The sequence below is a fragment of the Accipiter gentilis genome, chromosome 31, assembly GCF_929443795.1.
Source record: "Accipiter gentilis chromosome 31, bAccGen1.1, whole genome shotgun sequence".
NCBI classification, from domain to species: Eukaryota; Metazoa; Chordata; class Aves; order Accipitriformes; family Accipitridae; genus Astur; species Astur gentilis.
In genome coordinates, this window is record NC_064910.1 from 19,414,521 (window position 1) to 19,431,995 (window position 17,475).

Consider the following 17,475-nt stretch of genomic DNA (forward strand, 5'->3'; position numbering starts at 1 on the left):
TTAAGGTTACCACAGAACTATTTTTTTATAAAATAGGATAGATACTGCCTTGCAATCCTTGCATTATGAAGGAAGAGCAGATATTTAGCCCAACTCAATGATTTGATTTAATATTCCAATACTTCATTTAAATTCAGTTGTAATCCATGGTATCATTTTAGAAAGTGGTGCCTAAGGAATGCAGGAACAGAAATTTTCTGCTCCTAAATATTTTTATTTAAAAAACCACCCTGTTATTTAATGTTTTCTGGAGATAAAGGGCAAGTTATGGCTAGGGCAGATTGCGTTCTTAAATAGTGTGGGGAAGTCTCTTCTATAAATGACAAGATATAACATTCAGAGCTATGAAATAAACAGATAATGCTTTAGAGTATGTATCTATAATATTTTAAAAACATTTTAAAAGAAAACAAAAATCAAGTTAAAAATTACAGGGAAAAACATATCTTCATATAACATAAGTATCAACAGACCTAATTTTCAGTTTTTTTGGAAAACTTCATTTGTTTTCCTATGTTTAAAGGATTCTGAGAAGATAGCTATGAATGCAGCCTTTTTTCACCCAGCCATGTCTGTTGATCCTAGTGTGTAGAGGCATCAGCATAGCGTTAAGTAGCAAAAATCCTGCACGTCACTGGCTTTACAAGATGGCATTCAATGAAAATATTTGCACGACCTAATGCTGATTGCATTAATTAGACTCCTTCATTGCTTTGATTAAATCCCCTCATTGCATTTTACCTTCTATCAAATATGTTAATGTGCACCTTTCCAATGTTCATTAACACATTCTGCTGAAAACAGCCAAACATTCAAATAGATGAAAACAAAGACTATTGGCTTTCTTATTTTGCTTTGTTCATAATATCTGCTGAAAGTGTGGACAGATTTCTCTTAGATGCTGTTCAATGGTTTGATACTGATTTTCTTAATGCTGTCAGTTCATTAATGACTAGTGTGACTAGTTTTAGGATGTTTTAAAACTGCTCTGAGAGGCAGACATCAATTACTGCTCCATCTACTTTGCCTTCCTGAAATAGATGCAATCATGTGGTAAAAATGTTGGCACCCTTTGTGATAAATAATGAGTTTTGTTTGACTCCTAGCATCCATTTTTCCCTATAAAATGCTCTTGATGGTCTTGACATAAAACTAAACGATTAATTTAAAACCCTGGATTGTAAATTCAGTAGAGACACTCCTGTCTCAGAGGACAAGAATGCTTAGTGAAACCATGTATATGTTCTGAAGGGACATTATCAAAATATAACTTGGATGATCTACAGCAGCTCATTGGAAACTTGGGAGATGAAAACTTGTGTAGAGCAGCTTTCAGTAGAAGAAATAAACATGGCAAACAGGATTACAGCCCCAGACCTACTAGATTCAGTAAGCCAGGTTCTCAATAATGTTAGCAGGAGTAGCTTCTGTTTTCTGATTAGGACAGACACCATGACGAAATTCATCCCTGTCTGAAAGACCAGCACAACTCTTATGTCCAGCATATTCTTCTAAAAGCTAAAACCTTTCATTCAGAAATAAAACAGGATTTTGTGCTGGTTCTCTCCAAATGTATAAATTCCATAGAGTCTTCATGAGTTTTGTTTCCAAAGGTCTAGGGAAACAAAATGTATATGTATTAGTTTTTCTACACTATAATACATGTATGGGACAGTATCACAAATGATTTTTTTTTTTCTCCAAAAGAAATGGTTTTCTTCCGTATTAGAATGATATATATTATACCAAAACAAAAATAGTAAAAAAAAGGCCAGGGTCAAGATGGAATCGTTGTGAATTTTCTTCATTGATTCATTTGCCTTTCATTTAAGCCCTAACTTGCAAACAAAGAGAAAAAGATGTTCCTGAGTAACTTCACTGAATAAAGCCGTTCTGCCAGTAAGCTCTGTATCTATTCTTGGAAGCATTCACACATGCAGTATTCAGCAGAAAATTCACTGTACAGCATGACTGCAGCTGAGTATCACAGATGAGTAATCTACATCAGGCTGGGCAGAGTCCCAAAGTATTCAGATGTTCAGTGTTGCTAATGACCAGGATTTTTTAGCTATCAGCTGTAGGAGAAGCTAAGAGCAGTTTGTACATTGATGAGCTAATTGTTAATTACAGAAATGACTAGCTGTGAGGACATTATTATTGTCGTTATGCCCTATAATCAATGACTGACACTATGCAGCAGGTTCTCTGTTGGGGAAAACGCATCAAACTCCAGTTGTGTTTTGAATACTTCTGTTAGCAGAAAAATTTGCCATTCCTTTATATTAAAAGCTTGGCTGTGGCTGGCTGTATGATATTATCTTCCCACTAGAAAAAACACAATTACAAATTAGCTCGTTAGATCCTGATTAATTCACATGTATAGTTTTAACTGCATAAAAGCAGAGCACCCACTGAAGCCACTGGGGATGCCTTGCATGCTTATGTACACAGGTAACCAAGTGCTTTTCTGTCACATGGCTTTGAAACAGGTCATTAAACCACCACTTTTCAGCTAGCATTCATATTTAGGATTTAGAGAGAGAGAGTAGTGTCTCTGGCAAGACCCTCTTATGCATGGAAGGCCAGCTAAGTCTGCTGTTTGCCTGAGACATCTGACTCAACACCTGGGCGATCAATGCTGTTGGAGAGGAGGATGGGAGGAAGGCTACGATCTAAGATGAGCACCAGTTCAGAGACAGAAAGTAGCACTGAAGAGGGGACTGGCCTCCCTTGCACCCCCTGCCACAGCAGTGCTGAGACCAAAGGGACCCAGAGCTTTTCTGAAGCTCTGAGCAGTGAATCTGGTGGCCATGGATTTGCTGAAAGACCTAGATTCCTATAACACAAAGTATATCTGTGATTGAGTCCCTAAATCTTCAGATAACTCTGCTAAAACTAATCAGATTAATATTCCTTTAGTATTTTAGTATTACTCTGATCTTATGGCTTGAGAACAGAGGAAAACTGTTTATCTGAGTTGCCTTGAGCTACCGCTGTCATTGGTGTTGCAACGGAGATAGAATCTTCAGTCCACGCTACTTGTTCAGAGCAGTGGTGCTGTCAGAAAGGATTTGCGGAGCAGGTGTACTCGTGGTTGTGTAGGAGTGCATTACTACAGTCCGCCCACATCTACCCTCAGGAACTTGCAAAACACACACTGTAGTCTGCCTGAGCTCCATGTTGTGATACCATTCTCAGGAGAACTTTTTCTTCAGAAGATAGTTACAATGTTAGCACAGGAAAAGTAAATTCAAAATTCTGCACGTGATTAGGTCAGTCTGCATAAACACACATCCCTCTCAACTGCTTATACCACAAGCACAGGAAAAAAAAGTAATAATGGTTTCATGATGTTCATGTTATATTTCCATTTTTATTTCTTATTAAAATATCTATACTTATATATATATGCAAAGCCTATTGGACATAAACAAAGGCTTCTGTACTGTTTTGCTTCTAACAACAAAGCTTGCATAAAGAAAGCATTTTTAAGTGTATCTGTGTGATGGCTCTGATATATTTATGAAGGTACATATTGAAAAAGATAGTGTAATCCTATTGGCATTATTTATGCTTTTGGTATAATATATATGTTCATATGCAAGCTCTTCTATGAATAAGGATTTTTCAGACCAGTTTTTGTTATCTAAATCACCAGCTAATGAAGTTCATGAAAGCACATTTACTTTTAGATATTTCTAAACAATCTACTGATTTGACTTTATTTATTTATGAATTCTATGTCATGGGGGAAAAAATCCCCCTGCTTTCCATAGACTTCATTATATATCTTATTTCAAAGAGACATTTGCACAAAAGGCAGTTGGACAACTAGTTGTAGCAATTTTATTCTATCAGCAGTTGTTGATGACAGCTCCTGCCTTCTTTTCTGCAGAATGAAAATCAAGTTTTCTTGGATTTATAACTGTCCCATATAAACTTTTAAGACACTCTCAGTTTCTAAGACCAAGAAACAAGGGGAAGTGTGCTTAGGAATAGTGTATCCTCACAAGATGTGAAGACATTTTATAAGCTCAGAACTGCAAGTAGCTTTTTGATCTTTAATTGTATGAAACACCACCATCATAAAAAGTACTAGTGGCTTGTGAAAAACAGATACAGGCTGTGTAAGTATCTTTAGTAAATGTGCCATTCTTGAGACCTCTCTCAGGTCTGTCTTGCTCCGATTAGTAGTCATTCCTGTTTTGACTCAATTCTACCCAACAACAAAATGAAAATGATAAAGAAAGCAAGAAAAATCACGTTCCTAGTGAGATTGTAAAGCATCATCTCATTGGGTTCAAAAACTGCATCACACCTCATCACCAACCTACTGAATGAAGGGTGGGAAAGGCTGAAACTTGGAGGGGCTCGTTCACAGAGTCTGCATATTGGGCAAGCTGCTTTCTGCAACTCTAATCAGAGTGAGAATATTTATTTACATTTCAAGGATGGTATGCAGTTGAGTGGCCTAACTTAACCTAGGTCAGCCCATGCACTTTCCAAGTCAAAAGCACAGTGCTGCCATTTTAATGTACTGCAGCTACCATAAAGCAAATCCTAAATGTGAGGGGTTTGTACAGTTGGCAGAATTATTTGATATCATATTCCTTCAGATAATAGAATTGATATAAATATTATTAAATATTTTTCTTTTAGAGGAAGAGTAGGTGTATTTCTAAGAGAGTGTTCACAAACAAGTTAAATGTAGTAATTTCAGGTAAATATGCTATAACAGCAGGGAAAGCTGGGAGAGATTAAGCTCTTATTTGCTGACTTTGGAAATTCAGGATAAGGAGAATAAGTATTAGCATCTTTCCATTCCCTCCAGAGAGTTTAAACCCTAAAAGCTCTTTTCACACTCCCCTTTAATAGCCAGTTCTTGACACAGTGTTAATATTGGTTCTAAATGAACCTCTAAGTAATTGCTGTCTTTCCCTGTTGTGACTAGCAGACCACTGAGCAGAAGAATGCAATTAGAACAATTTTAATGGGATGCAGAGAGGGAGGAGTGAATGAAGGAACATACAGAGAAAAGCATACAGTAGATAGAAAAAGGATACAAACAGTAAATAAGAAGTGCTGATTTAATTTCCTCTATACAAATCTGGCTTTACTGGAATTAGCAACTATTCATGAATACATTAGAAATAATTGATTTACATATTGGAAGCAATTTGTTTAAATTAGTAGTTTTACAGAATCTTTGTTGAAATTCTACATATTTAGCTGCAATGCTTTTTGACTTTCTAAGTACCTGAGTTAATCCATAGCATTTGAAAGAGGGTTATATTTGATATTGGAGGTTGCAGTTAATGTTTTTTTCATCAGTGAAGTAATTTTGATTTGGAAAATGTACCAGTTGTGTTTGTTTTGTTCAATACAGCATTTAGAGTGCTTTATTTTCAAATGACAACTTATGTTCAAAGGATAACATAAATGTTTGCTGTAATGCTGGTACTGTAGTAAGTCTAAGAGCATAAAGAAAGCTAAAGCGGGCTTCCAGTTTTGGCGAGTGGCTTAGTAACCTTTTTACATGGCATTCCTGTAGGACTACAGAGTGAACATTTTTTTGAGACAGCAGTGGAATGACTCACGTCTGGCTTACAGTGAATATCCTGATGATTCCCTGGATTTGGATCCCTCTATGTTGGACTCTATTTGGAAGCCAGATTTATTCTTTGCCAACGAGAAGGGAGCAAACTTCCATGATGTCACAACAGACAACAAGTTGCTGAGGATTTCTAAAACTGGAAAAGTGTTGTACAGTATCAGGTAAACTCGTTAACTTTATTTTTTTTCTCTTCCTCCCCTTTTTTCCCCTCGCTCCCTGTTTTTCTGGATATAACCATGCTTACAGAACATAATGTACATAATTAATTTTTTGTTGTCCCATGTGTACAACTGAAATGAGACTTAATCATAGCAAGGTAGAAGGAAAATTTGCCTGTATTCCTTTGCTAAGCTTTTACTTTTTGCAAAATAGTCTGTAAGAGGCACAGCAGTACTTGTTAGTCTTGTTGGAAACTTAAGGCTGTCTAAAACTTTAATGGTATGCCTCAATAATTTCCATTAGTGTTAGCTCAATTCACTCCTTACAAAGAAAGGAAATCAAACTCCTCAGTAGTTTGTGGGCTGCAATTTAAAAGTAAAGGGGAATAGTATTTTAAATGACTGCTCAACACCTTAAGTAAAAGCATGCTTGAAATGCAATAAACCTGACATGCCAGTCACTGGGTAATCGGATATATCTATTCACATTTAAAAAAACCTGGAATTACGGAAAGCATTTTTTAATACTAAGTGCATTGAAGTGTGTGTCATGTGACTGGATTTAGGCTGAATTAATAAACACTAACAAAACATGATTTGATATGACCTGATGAAATGAGACATATGCAGAGAATCAGAATTGCATTATACAGACGTAAACAGCAGCAAATAATCTGCAGTGTTTATTTGACATTCAGCTTACTGTGCATTGTTAATTGCTTAATATAGGTAGTCAAAGATGCAAAGCACTGTATTATTGCTCTTACAATTGTTTTTAAGAAAAGTAATTACTGTGTTTTATTTGTTCCTGGAATGCCCCTCAGGTTTTGCATTTCTTGCATTGTAGAAAGTAAATATGATAGGATTTGTTTAACAGGTTGTTTAGTGAATTTACTCATCTGTAAGGCAGCTTAGTTTAGAAGGCAGTTGTTTCTGACTGGGCATTCTGTTTGTGACTTGCATTTTCATTAAAGAATTATTATTGATCCAGGTTTAGGACAGCTGTGTTCTTTAGGATGCTAAATAAATAAATAAATAATAACGTGGCACTTCCTCTGTTTACTTAATTCTTGTGCCAATTCCTTGATAAAACCCCAGTAATATTTGGATGGATTAAGCAGGGTGGAAAGTAAATGTTTATTGAGCAATGTTTCAAACTAGCGTACCTGAACAGTTTGAGAAAAATAATAGGATACAAGGATGAAACTAGCACTAGCACAGTGATAAATATGCTGTCACTTACAAATATTTCTTGTTTCACCCTGGGAAAGAAATGAATGCATCTGTTTCTTTGAATGACATCAGACACCATCTTATTGGAGGCAACAGTGTAGTTGGGTGCTGTTCTGAATGCAGATGCATAATTTTCCTGACATTTGTCCATGTGGGAAAAGTAATATTTTGAGCTGTCATATCAAATTTCTAAAATTTTCACACATAAATGCAAATTAATCTGAAGCAGAGTAAGCAGTATTCCAATGGAGTGCTAAGCAAGAGTCATTGTTTCTCATTTGTATTGCACAGCAGTAACAGAGACTTACCTGGTGCCTCTAACATGGCATATAAATTTTTAGTACTTCTCGGCGAATAAAACTTCCCAGACTACAGGAACTTTAAGTCAGAAGCAATTAGAAAAACTTGTCTTTATTCTTTGGACACTGGGCTAGATGCGTCTGTGTGTTGCCAGTCACTTTTAGTTGTGCTATGCAGAAACAAACAAGAATATTTTAGTGATTGGTTTCACTACATTAAGAATGTTTCAATGCTGCCATTTTCACTACTGCACTTCCACTACTGCACTTGACATCATGTTATTTAACATTTAACATTCGGTGTGCTGTAAATGTTTAAAGCACTTTACAAACATGTCTGAGAAGTAGTGGTGTAGGCTGTTTTGTCATATCTCCAAATTTAATAAAATCAAGATCAAGTTAATCTCACATAAATATAAACCACTCTCTGCATAAAATGAGTTTAGAACTGCTCCCAGTAATTAATGGGTACAAGCAAGATGCGTGTATTATACTACAGTGGTATTCCTCTTCCCTACATACTGCACTGAAAACATGGAAATATGCTATGCAAGAAGCACAACTGGCTTATGCTGTGTCATGGTTTCAGCCCAGCCGGTGACAAAGCACCACGCAGCCGCTCGCTCACTCCTCTCCCCCGGCCCCTGTGGGATGAGGAGAAAATGTAAAGAAACGCTCGTGGGTCGAGACAAGGACAGGGAGGGATCACTCCCCACTTATGGGCACGGGCAAGAGACAGGCTCAACTTGGGGAAGGAATGAAATCAATTTAACTTACTACCAATCAGATCAAAACAAGGATACTGAGAAGTCAAACCCGACCTGAGAACACCTTCCCCCCATCCCTCCCTCCTTCCCACCTCAGCCCCACTCCCGGTTCTCTCTCCCTCCTCCCCCCGGCGGCGCAGGGCAACAGGGGCTGGGGTCAGTCCGTCATACCTGGTCTCTGCCGCTCCTTCCTCCTCAGGGGGAGGAGGACTCCTCACACTCTTCCTCCATGAACTTCTCCAAGGTGAGTCCTTCCCCGGGCTGCAGTCCTTCAGTCCCAGCCTGCTCCAGCGCGGGCTTCCCCACGGAGCGGCGGCCATCTTGGGGGGCCTCCGCTCCCCTCCATGGCTGGGGGGGACAGCCTGCCGCCTCACCGCGGGCTGCGGGGGCATCCCCTCCTGCCTTCCTCCCTGACCTCGGTACCCACAGAGGGGTTCCTCTCCCGTTCCAATCCCCCACTCCCTGCAGGTTTCCCCTCTGAAATCTGCTCTCCCACCGGTGTTTCCACTGTCCCTGAGGGGCTCGGCCTGGGCCAGAGGCGGGTCCGGCTTGGAGCCGGGGCAGCTTCCAGCAGCTCCTCACAGGAGCCGGCCCTGCAGCCCCTCCCCAGCTGCCAAAAAAACCCTCACCACACAAACCCAAAACATGCTGTTAAATGCTCTCAGAGGCCAGTCCTGCCCTTTCTGAAAAGAATTTGGAAGGTCACTTGGAACTAGACCTCATGGTGCATATTTTACTAAAATAAGACGCTTGGTGTAGCATATGGGTGCTCAGATAAGTCATGGAAGGGTCCGTGAGGGTCTGGCCCACGTGTTATTTCCACCGCAGTGCTTGGCTCTGGGCATTATCTCACCCTGCGGTAATTGTCCTTCTCTCAGTAAGGGATAAGGCATCCTGTATTTATTGGTGATGGTAGGCATGGCATAGATTTTCATCATAGTTTAGCTTATAATAATTAGTTACGATGCTCGTGCCTGCAGACTCCTAGATCTATATTTAATTCTCTGGGAGTTGTTATAGAGAATAAAGCCAGAATTGTTGACGGTTGACATAGCCACCTATGAATCATGTAAGTTTAGGAGTCCAAACCTATTTTTAGATATTTGCTGCGTGCTCAAATGACTACCTTGGTATTTGTTTTGATCTCAGATAGCATCTATATATGCTATATAGAGCCTGAGGCTCTATATTTGGGTAACTGGTCTAAATCTTTGGGTACTGCAGGGAGAACTAGAACCTTGTGGAGGGAATACAGCATGACTCAATACCTCAAATATATGCTATTGCCACTACAGAGGTAACAACAGTTCTTAGAGGTGCATGTATTTTGAGAAGTCAGCAGTTACAGCAAAGTTATATTCAGCAAACAACTACACTTTAGTCAACATCAGTCTCAGTTGCACTTTCAACTGCAAAACAGTTAAATAGCTATAACTCACTTTAAAGCCCTCTGCAGAAAGCAGTCAACAAGAGGCGTTTTTATAGCAGTGTTCGACAAAATTAGCCTAAATTGTGTGTATTTTGTATGCTGAAAAAACAATGAGGGTTAAAATCAGAACCTACATAACGTCACCCCCTAGATGTCTGTGACTCATCAGCTCCCAATCCTTGAATGATCTCTGCATGGATTGGATTTTATAGGGGGTTACACACTTGGAAAGAGTGGCAGCGCTGTGTGATGCTGCCGAGAATCCTGTTCCTGGCACTCATATTCTGTATAACACCTGCATTTTTCATTCTATACACTGCTGCACTGATTTTGTGTTCTGGGGGCAAGGATCGTATCTTCTCTGGCCCATTGCAGACACCTGGGACATCAGGAAAACGTCAAATATCCTCACAGGAGGCTTTGTGTTCTCTCCGAGCCACCCATTTGTGCTACCTGATTCCCACAAGCTCATTTCAGGCTGCCAGCCAGCTCAGAATATTAGCATCTGCCAAAAAGCTTATTTTAGCAAAGTGATAGAAAGTGGAATGGTTTTATTTAAGGTTTGGGGTTTTTTTTCTGCATTAATTGCCTCCCTCGCCTTTTAATATTTTCAGTGCATCTCAGCCATATGAGCTTGATGCAGAAGGTGATATAACTCAGCTGTAATATTGATCCATGCCACTGAAGCTAGAATATATTGGTAAGGAAGGTAAAGGGGCTGTAACTTCTTTTTTTCACCTGCTGCTCTAGAAAACACTCCCAATTGCCTGATAAGGTTGCAGAGCTGTGCTCTGAAACATAGTACCAGTGTGTTTAGCCAGAAGGAGTTACAAAGCAGATTATTTCCTATTTTTAAAATATGGAAAGATTTTAGAAGGTGTTGCATAATTTGACAAGAGAGACACTTGGAATTCTAGGGAGTAGATTTGTGCAAATTCACAGATTACATTTCTCCTCCCCTTTTTCCTATTCCTGTTCAAAGAGCAATGAAATACCTAGGAAGAATTTCCTCAAGTCTTTCAAAATATCTGTTTTGCTGTCTTTGTTTATCTTCACAGTGCAAGAAATGTTACAGTTACATAGACAATTAGTTCTTCGTGATTTCAACTCTTGACCTAGATTTAATTGTTAAATGTTATTATGGATGAAGGTAGAGTGTCTACTAGAGAGCAGTACTGTGCTGTTAGGGTACCACAAAACAGAGAAAATTCAAGCTATTAGATTGCTCTCTATTTGTGCAGCTGTTTGGAGGTGATTACTAGCCCCTCCATTCGGCAACAAGTAGCTGACAGGATGAGTTGGCACATCCAAAAGCCCTCGCCTGCTTATGCAACTGAAGAGAAGGATCTGTGAAAACAGCACATTTATTTGCAATGCTGTCTCCTGTGCCAGCTGCCTTACTCAGGAGTTTCCAGAATCAACACTTCCTAGTGTGGCCATAGTGATAAGTGACAGAGCACTGAGCTGACTGCCCCCAACTCCCTTGCCCCCCCTATTTTGGGTTATATTACAAGTTACGACTGCCACAACCCCCAAATAAATCATCAGAAGTAATCTATAGCACTTTTATAATTCAGCTTTTCTGTGTGAAACTTCTGGGTTTTGTAGCCTCCTCTGTACTTGTGTTCTTTGCCCCATGGGAAAGAAATACAAAGCAGATTAAGGAAATAGTAGGTAACATTGCTAGTCCCTCTGCAATAGACTATTCATAGGGCAAAAAGTCCGCTATCCTTCTGAAATATTTTATTTTTAAATAAGACCAGCTCTTAGATTTTTTGCATGGCTACTAGAGAATGTGTTGCCATGTTACAGTAAAGTCAGGCATGGATTTTCTAAAACAATTTTGGGGTACAGACCTTATGAACTATACGATAATGAAGCTCCATTTACACCTGATGAGGTCGTTGCATGTAAATCATCCATGGCATGGCACAGCCTAGACTAACAGAGTGGTAGGAAATGATATGTTATACAGCTCTGTGTGCATCCTGTGCTTTAATTTGATGACTTCAATTTTATTTTACAATCTAATGTTGGGATTTAAGAGGATTTGGACTTTACTAGCAGCATTGTCTTTCCATGTGACAGATTAGCAGAGCGGGAAGCAGAGACACTGTTATCATGATTGACGTGGCTGTTTACTATGTAGGAACCCCTGTCTCTGACCTCACACAATCACATTTAGCACCTCAGCTCCTATCAGAATAATACTGATATTGACAAGGTAGTGATTTTGCCTTGGAAGTTAATCTCAATCAACATAGGAACATTTTCACAGAAAATTATTTAGTTCTCCCATTGGCAAAACTGTGCATTGTCCCGTGCTCACTGCCCTGACTTTCCAAAAGCTTAAAATGTCTTCATATACCTCAAAGTAAATTTTGCACATTTAAAACAAACTGAACCGTTGAAGAATAATCAATGCAGAGATGCTAACTGAAATAGAGCATATATCTAAAGAAGTTTGAGGTTTCACAGCTATTATGTATCGTAGACAGAAGCCTTGTAGACGTTATATAAATAGTGCTAGAATCACTAAACTTTATTAAACTGCACAATGTTACTGGGACACGGCAACTTCCCAAATTGTGGCTGCATGCTATGTGAAGCCAGTGAATTTGACAAATTTGTCTTCCCATGGACATGATTACAATAATGACAATGGTTTCAGAGGCAAAAAATTGCAGCCTTTTTTGGGACAAGCAGCAGTTCTCATTATGGCTGAACCCAATGTCCTTGGATTATCATTAGCTGCCCACTTTTCACCCATCCTTTTTCTTTCCTTCTTGCCCTTACTCCTGCCTCTCATTGACCCCCACTCCCCTTCTTTTTGGGGTCTTTTAATTAAACAGCCTGAGATCCTTCTCATCTTTTGGGATGGTTTTCTAACACTCTATTAACTGCGCCCTCCTGTCACCCACCCCCTTCTTTCTCATTCCCTCCCAGTCTACAAATTCAGACTGAGGAGCTAGCCCTGGGTTTCCAATACTCTTATTTTTCTGTTGTATCTAAAGTACTTGTTTTGCATAACAAATAATAAAACCTGCTAAATAAATAATAACGCTTAATGCGGGTACTTTGTTATGCAACTAGCGCAGCTATTGTCAAAACCCCATTGATCATTCTGCTTAAGGAAGGAATAATTTACATTTTAATGACACAAAATTAGTTGCTTTTTCATTTTATAAGGCATTTAAAGCAAAGTAGGGATATGGGCATTATATCTGAACATGTACTGCCTCACTTCTTCCTCTAATGCCGTGCACGTCTCCAGCTGACACACAAGAGCACTGGAGGTGAGGTAAATACAAACACAACAGAAGAGCTACTTAGACTGAAGGACAATGCTGCCAGGAGAACAATTGGCTCTGAACTGGTCATAAATAAGCTTAAAGTGGCAGTTATAAAGTTTCCAGCCATACACACCTTGAATTCCTACAACAATATTCCAACAGAAATGGGGTGGGGACTAGATATCATTAAATGAAGCTTGATCATTTTTGAAAGGGATTAGATGATACGACTATGTGTAATTGCAGATGACCAGATTTGATGGCCCAAGATGTCACTTCTATAGCCCTATATTCCTGTGTCTCAAATAAAAAGGAAGACTTTGTTCTAGGTAAAAAAGTGGGAAATGCTGCTGGAGACCAATTTGTACACATAAAGTTGTTCTTGGCTGACAGGATCACAAAATACTGGCAGGTGGTTACTTCTGGATATCTATGCCAATGGGATAGCTGCATAGCCAAGACACATGTCTGTGTACCTGCTCTCTTTACGGGTACTGGCAATGCTTGTCCTTGATTGCTAGTGACCAATCACCCCACTTACCCATTGAGCTTGCTCTGGAGCAGTTAAAGGTTAGGTGTAAAGTGATGTAGGTGCAGGAGCCCTTTCTAAATGGTACAAAAAAGCCTGTTTTCCTGGAACATGCTCGCAGGGATGAAGGTCTTTTGCCAATTGCATTGCATTATATGGCTTAGAACAGAAATGTCATCATGCCAGGGAGAAAGCAACACCATACTAAACACACTGCAGGAAAATTAAGATAGAAAATGACAGAGGAGAAAGGGGAGATGAAATACTGTTCTTCATGGAAAGGAAACAGGTGGTTACAGAATTTAACTGTTACATGAAATCATACTTGAATTTAATTTCATAGATTTGCTTGAGCAATAATTGGAAAATCATTTGCTGGCAGCTCATGTGCTGGCATTGTGTATCTACAGACAATGATTGCATTACAATGAGAAGTGGGATGCCTGTAATGAGAAATCCACCACCCCACTCTGTGCCAGCTCCTGTGTTGTTAAGCAGTACATGAAGCAAAGCAAAGCACTGGAGGGAGCGAGAACATGCTCATAAACAGCAGTATGTGAAACTCCAGCCTACGTCTTGCATTTTGCCATAGCAGAGAAGGGTCCATGTCTCCTCTAAGCTCGACTTCAGCCCATTCCCATCTGACAGAAATGAAGCTGCAGAACATGACAAATATTAGAGAGGAATTCCAGGACTCCTCAAAAATAAGGGAAAAAGCAGACAGTTTGACTGTTCCATTTAACAGGACAAAGCCTGTAGACTGTGAAAATTACCAGAATTGACATTCAAAACGATGAGTCAGGTCCCTGAAAAAATAATGAGATGGACTACAAAATGAAAAGCCCTTTAAAAGAAGAATGTCACTGGGAATTTTTTTTTTTTGGCTTTCTGATATATGAACAGCATGTGTGCCCTTCTTTCAAGCACAGATCACCCAAGAGAGGGGGCTGGGAGGAATATAAGGAGATTTTAGATTCTCCTCCCTGCTCCAGTGCCACAAGCCTGAATGGCATTTGCTCCTGTGTCATGCGATGCTGTCATGGTTGCTGTGCAACTCCATCTCCCCTGCTAGTTGAATGGGGAACTTTGTCTTCTTGTGCTTAGGTAACATTTTAATGTTATTTCAGCAGCTGTAAGGATCAGGAACTTAATTTTCCAAAGAAAAATGTACCACTAAAAATATATTTATCTTTATTGTCAGCTTGGAGCTTTAAGAAAAATACCAGAAATCTTGCAATTTATGATAACATCTTTAGAATGGGCAATACTGAAAAAAAAAAATCCCACGTCTCACTAAACTCAACACTGTGGGCTTTGCGCAAGGTATAAGGTTTTTCATAAAAATGGCACATAGGCAGTGTCAGCGATGATTATACATGTACTACTTGTGTTCTGGTATTTGCAGCGTAAAATCCTAGATTGTGAAGTCTCCTGTCCCAACAGCTGAGGTGCAGATGGATGTAGCGTGAAAGAATGAAGAGACAAGAATAGAAACAAAATGTTATTTTCGATACTATGCCCACTCATGGTGAGGCATTTTTTGTTTTTCATGCTTGCAAGGAGATAATCATGCTTTTTTTGGAGATGGAAGGGACTTGTACCCTTATTTCCAGGACTACTTAAATTCCCAACAGTATTTCTACACTTGATAGGACTGACTCTTGTTATTTATCATTAGAAAAAACTCTATGAGGAGGCTGTTGTTCTGTAGCCCACTCACAAACCACCACTTTTGCAGGATAATTAATGAAAATGATATTCCACTGTTAGATACCTCGTATTGTGATCCACAGGGCCCTTCTCTTGTGGGATCAGTGTCCTCCTCCAGGGCTAGAGTTATCCCTGAGATCAAGAGAAGTTTTGGGTGAGTTGCAACACATCAGGCTAAGGAGTGACAGATGCTTGTAAAGAAGTTGGTTAGAATACAGTTTAATGGTTGGTGCAGATTAAGCAATACATCAAATCCCAGTTAAAATTAGATATTCTCTTAAATTTATAAAAAAAATCTTGGATTATATAATGTGTAAACCCAGTTCTCTGAGGGTTTAATACAATACTAGCAGTTCTTTACTTCAGTTTTGTGTTGCAGAACATTCACAAGTCGTCTATATGTGTAGTACTCTGAAGCATTTTTATAGCATTGTGAGATTATCAGAGAAGTGGTATGAGCATCAGCATTCAAAACCCCTAAGAGAATGAATGAGATTGGAGATCATCTTGAGAATAATCTGTTTACAAATATCTAACTCCTATCGAGTATTTTTTTTTTTGTATTAAAGGACCTTACCCTCCACTGATGGTGCTGTTTTAGGGATTAGGTGTCAAAGAGCAGATTGGCCTCAAGGCTTAATAGCCTGAAGAGAGATGGGGTGGGATTTGGCAGGAACTGGGCAACAGGAGAAGGAGGGGGAAAGGGTATGAGGACAGGCTAGGATGCAAAAGAAAGAGGACGGGCTCTGGGAGAGATGTAGCGTAGATGAGCAGACATAGGATAAGGTGGGGAACGTATGTCCGGGGCCAGAGAAAGGACAGGACAAGGGCAGGAGTGGGCAAAGCATGAATAAGAAGCACGGTATCTCAGCCCCACCGCTGAGCTCAGGACTTGATTGCACTGCACGTAAATACCTCTGAGCTCTCTCGGCTGCACGTGTGTGTCACCCGCCTCCACTGGCTTTTCCTCGGAGGACGATGGCCAGCTACAGCAGCTCCGTTTAGGGCAGCGGTAGTGCCTGTGCTGAGTGCTGCTGCTGGCCTGTCTGAGGGCATGTCTGCTCCCACCCGGAGAAAACACTGGTGTTGCAAAACAACGTTTTCATGTGTTAAAGATCACCAGCATGAGGGTTTCTCATTAATAACATGTTGTCAGGCTATTTATTTCTTCCCACGGCATGCCTTATTCTGGCTTCTGTGAGAAAGGAGGCCAGAGCCTGCAGGACTTTTGCCTTCCTGCCTGCAGAAGTGGGAAATACAGACCTGTGAATGATGCTGTAAGGGCGTTTCTGGGGTGACCCTCAGAAATGAAAGATGTTGAGCTGGGGTGGGAAGAGAGACAGGCCCACAGCCCAAGTCTGAATGATTTGTCCGGACATTCTGGTGAAAACAGGGGATGAAAGAGGGTGGGTTTGAATGAAATGCTGAGTGAAGAAATCCCAGCAGTGCCCGCTGCACTTTGGAGGCATTTAAAGTATCAGCAGATGGTGCTCAGAAGGACTTACCTAGTTAGTGTATGAGGGAATCCTCAGGAAGAGGGTCCGAAGTTGAAGACAGGCAATGCTGCCCTGGAGTACTTGGGTTACAACCGTGCCTCTGCCACAGCGTTGCTAAGCAATATTATCGGTTTATTTTTTGTTATTTTTGTCACAGTGTCAGCTAATTGTTCGTTCTTTGTTTTCTGGTTCTGATCCTGCATCTTGTTCTCTTCATACTCTGTTTGCACTATTGCAGGGCTTAATTTTTCCGTGACTGCGGGATGGGTGAGGGAGCAGGGAGGGAAAGAAGATAGCAAGGTTGCCTCTTCTCTGGGGCGCCTGGCAGGCCCTGGTGCTGTGCCTCAAGTGCTGGGGTGCTGGAGACGTGACTCTCTCCCGCTCCCTCAGGAGCCCTGTCTGCTCAGCTGGAAAATATAAAGTGCCCAACGCCAGAGCTCTTCCTGGGCGAGCTGTGCGACCTGAGCCTGCTGGTAACAGCTGGCTCGCTTACTGGCTTGCTGGCTGACAGGCCGTAAAGGGTGCTCAGTTAACTGAAGACAAAATCAAGTCCTTGGGCAGCTGCTTCTCCTTTCAGCCTTACAGATTGTTCATAAAACACCTCCCGTCCATGTTTTATGGTGCTACGCCACCAAGTCTGTTGTTTATGCACTTCAAATGCCTTGGTGGCAGGGTGCCTGAAAAATAAAATAGTTGTTCTGTAGCAGTTTATTCTGTTTTATTAATGATTAAAGTATTCATCAGTGTAATTGCCAGTTAAACTTGCACTTCTCCAGGGGCCCTTCTTGAATTTGCCAAGTACGAGACATTGATTTTTCCAAAACATTTTCTGTCAATGACACTGTTGTTACAGGCAAAGTGAGTAGCTGTATCTGCCTAACACTTTCCAGTTCTGATCTTGTTTCCTTATTAATGTAAATATACAAGTAGTGACATGGCACCTGGGT

General features: G+C 40.2%; 1 protein-coding gene across 6 annotated transcripts in view; it reads left to right on the forward strand.

Moving 5' to 3' along the window:
- The window catches only part of GLRA2 (glycine receptor alpha 2), a 134,391-nt gene that overhangs the window by 25,878 nt on the left and 91,038 nt on the right, over positions 1–17,475 (forward strand). For all 6 annotated transcript variants that reach the window (XM_049834167.1, XM_049834168.1, XM_049834170.1 and 3 more), the window contains exon 4: positions 5,552–5,775. In XM_049834167.1, the coding sequence (XP_049690124.1) occupies positions 5,552–5,775 (224 nt within the window). The remainder of the gene's footprint in view (positions 1–5,551; positions 5,776–17,475) is intronic.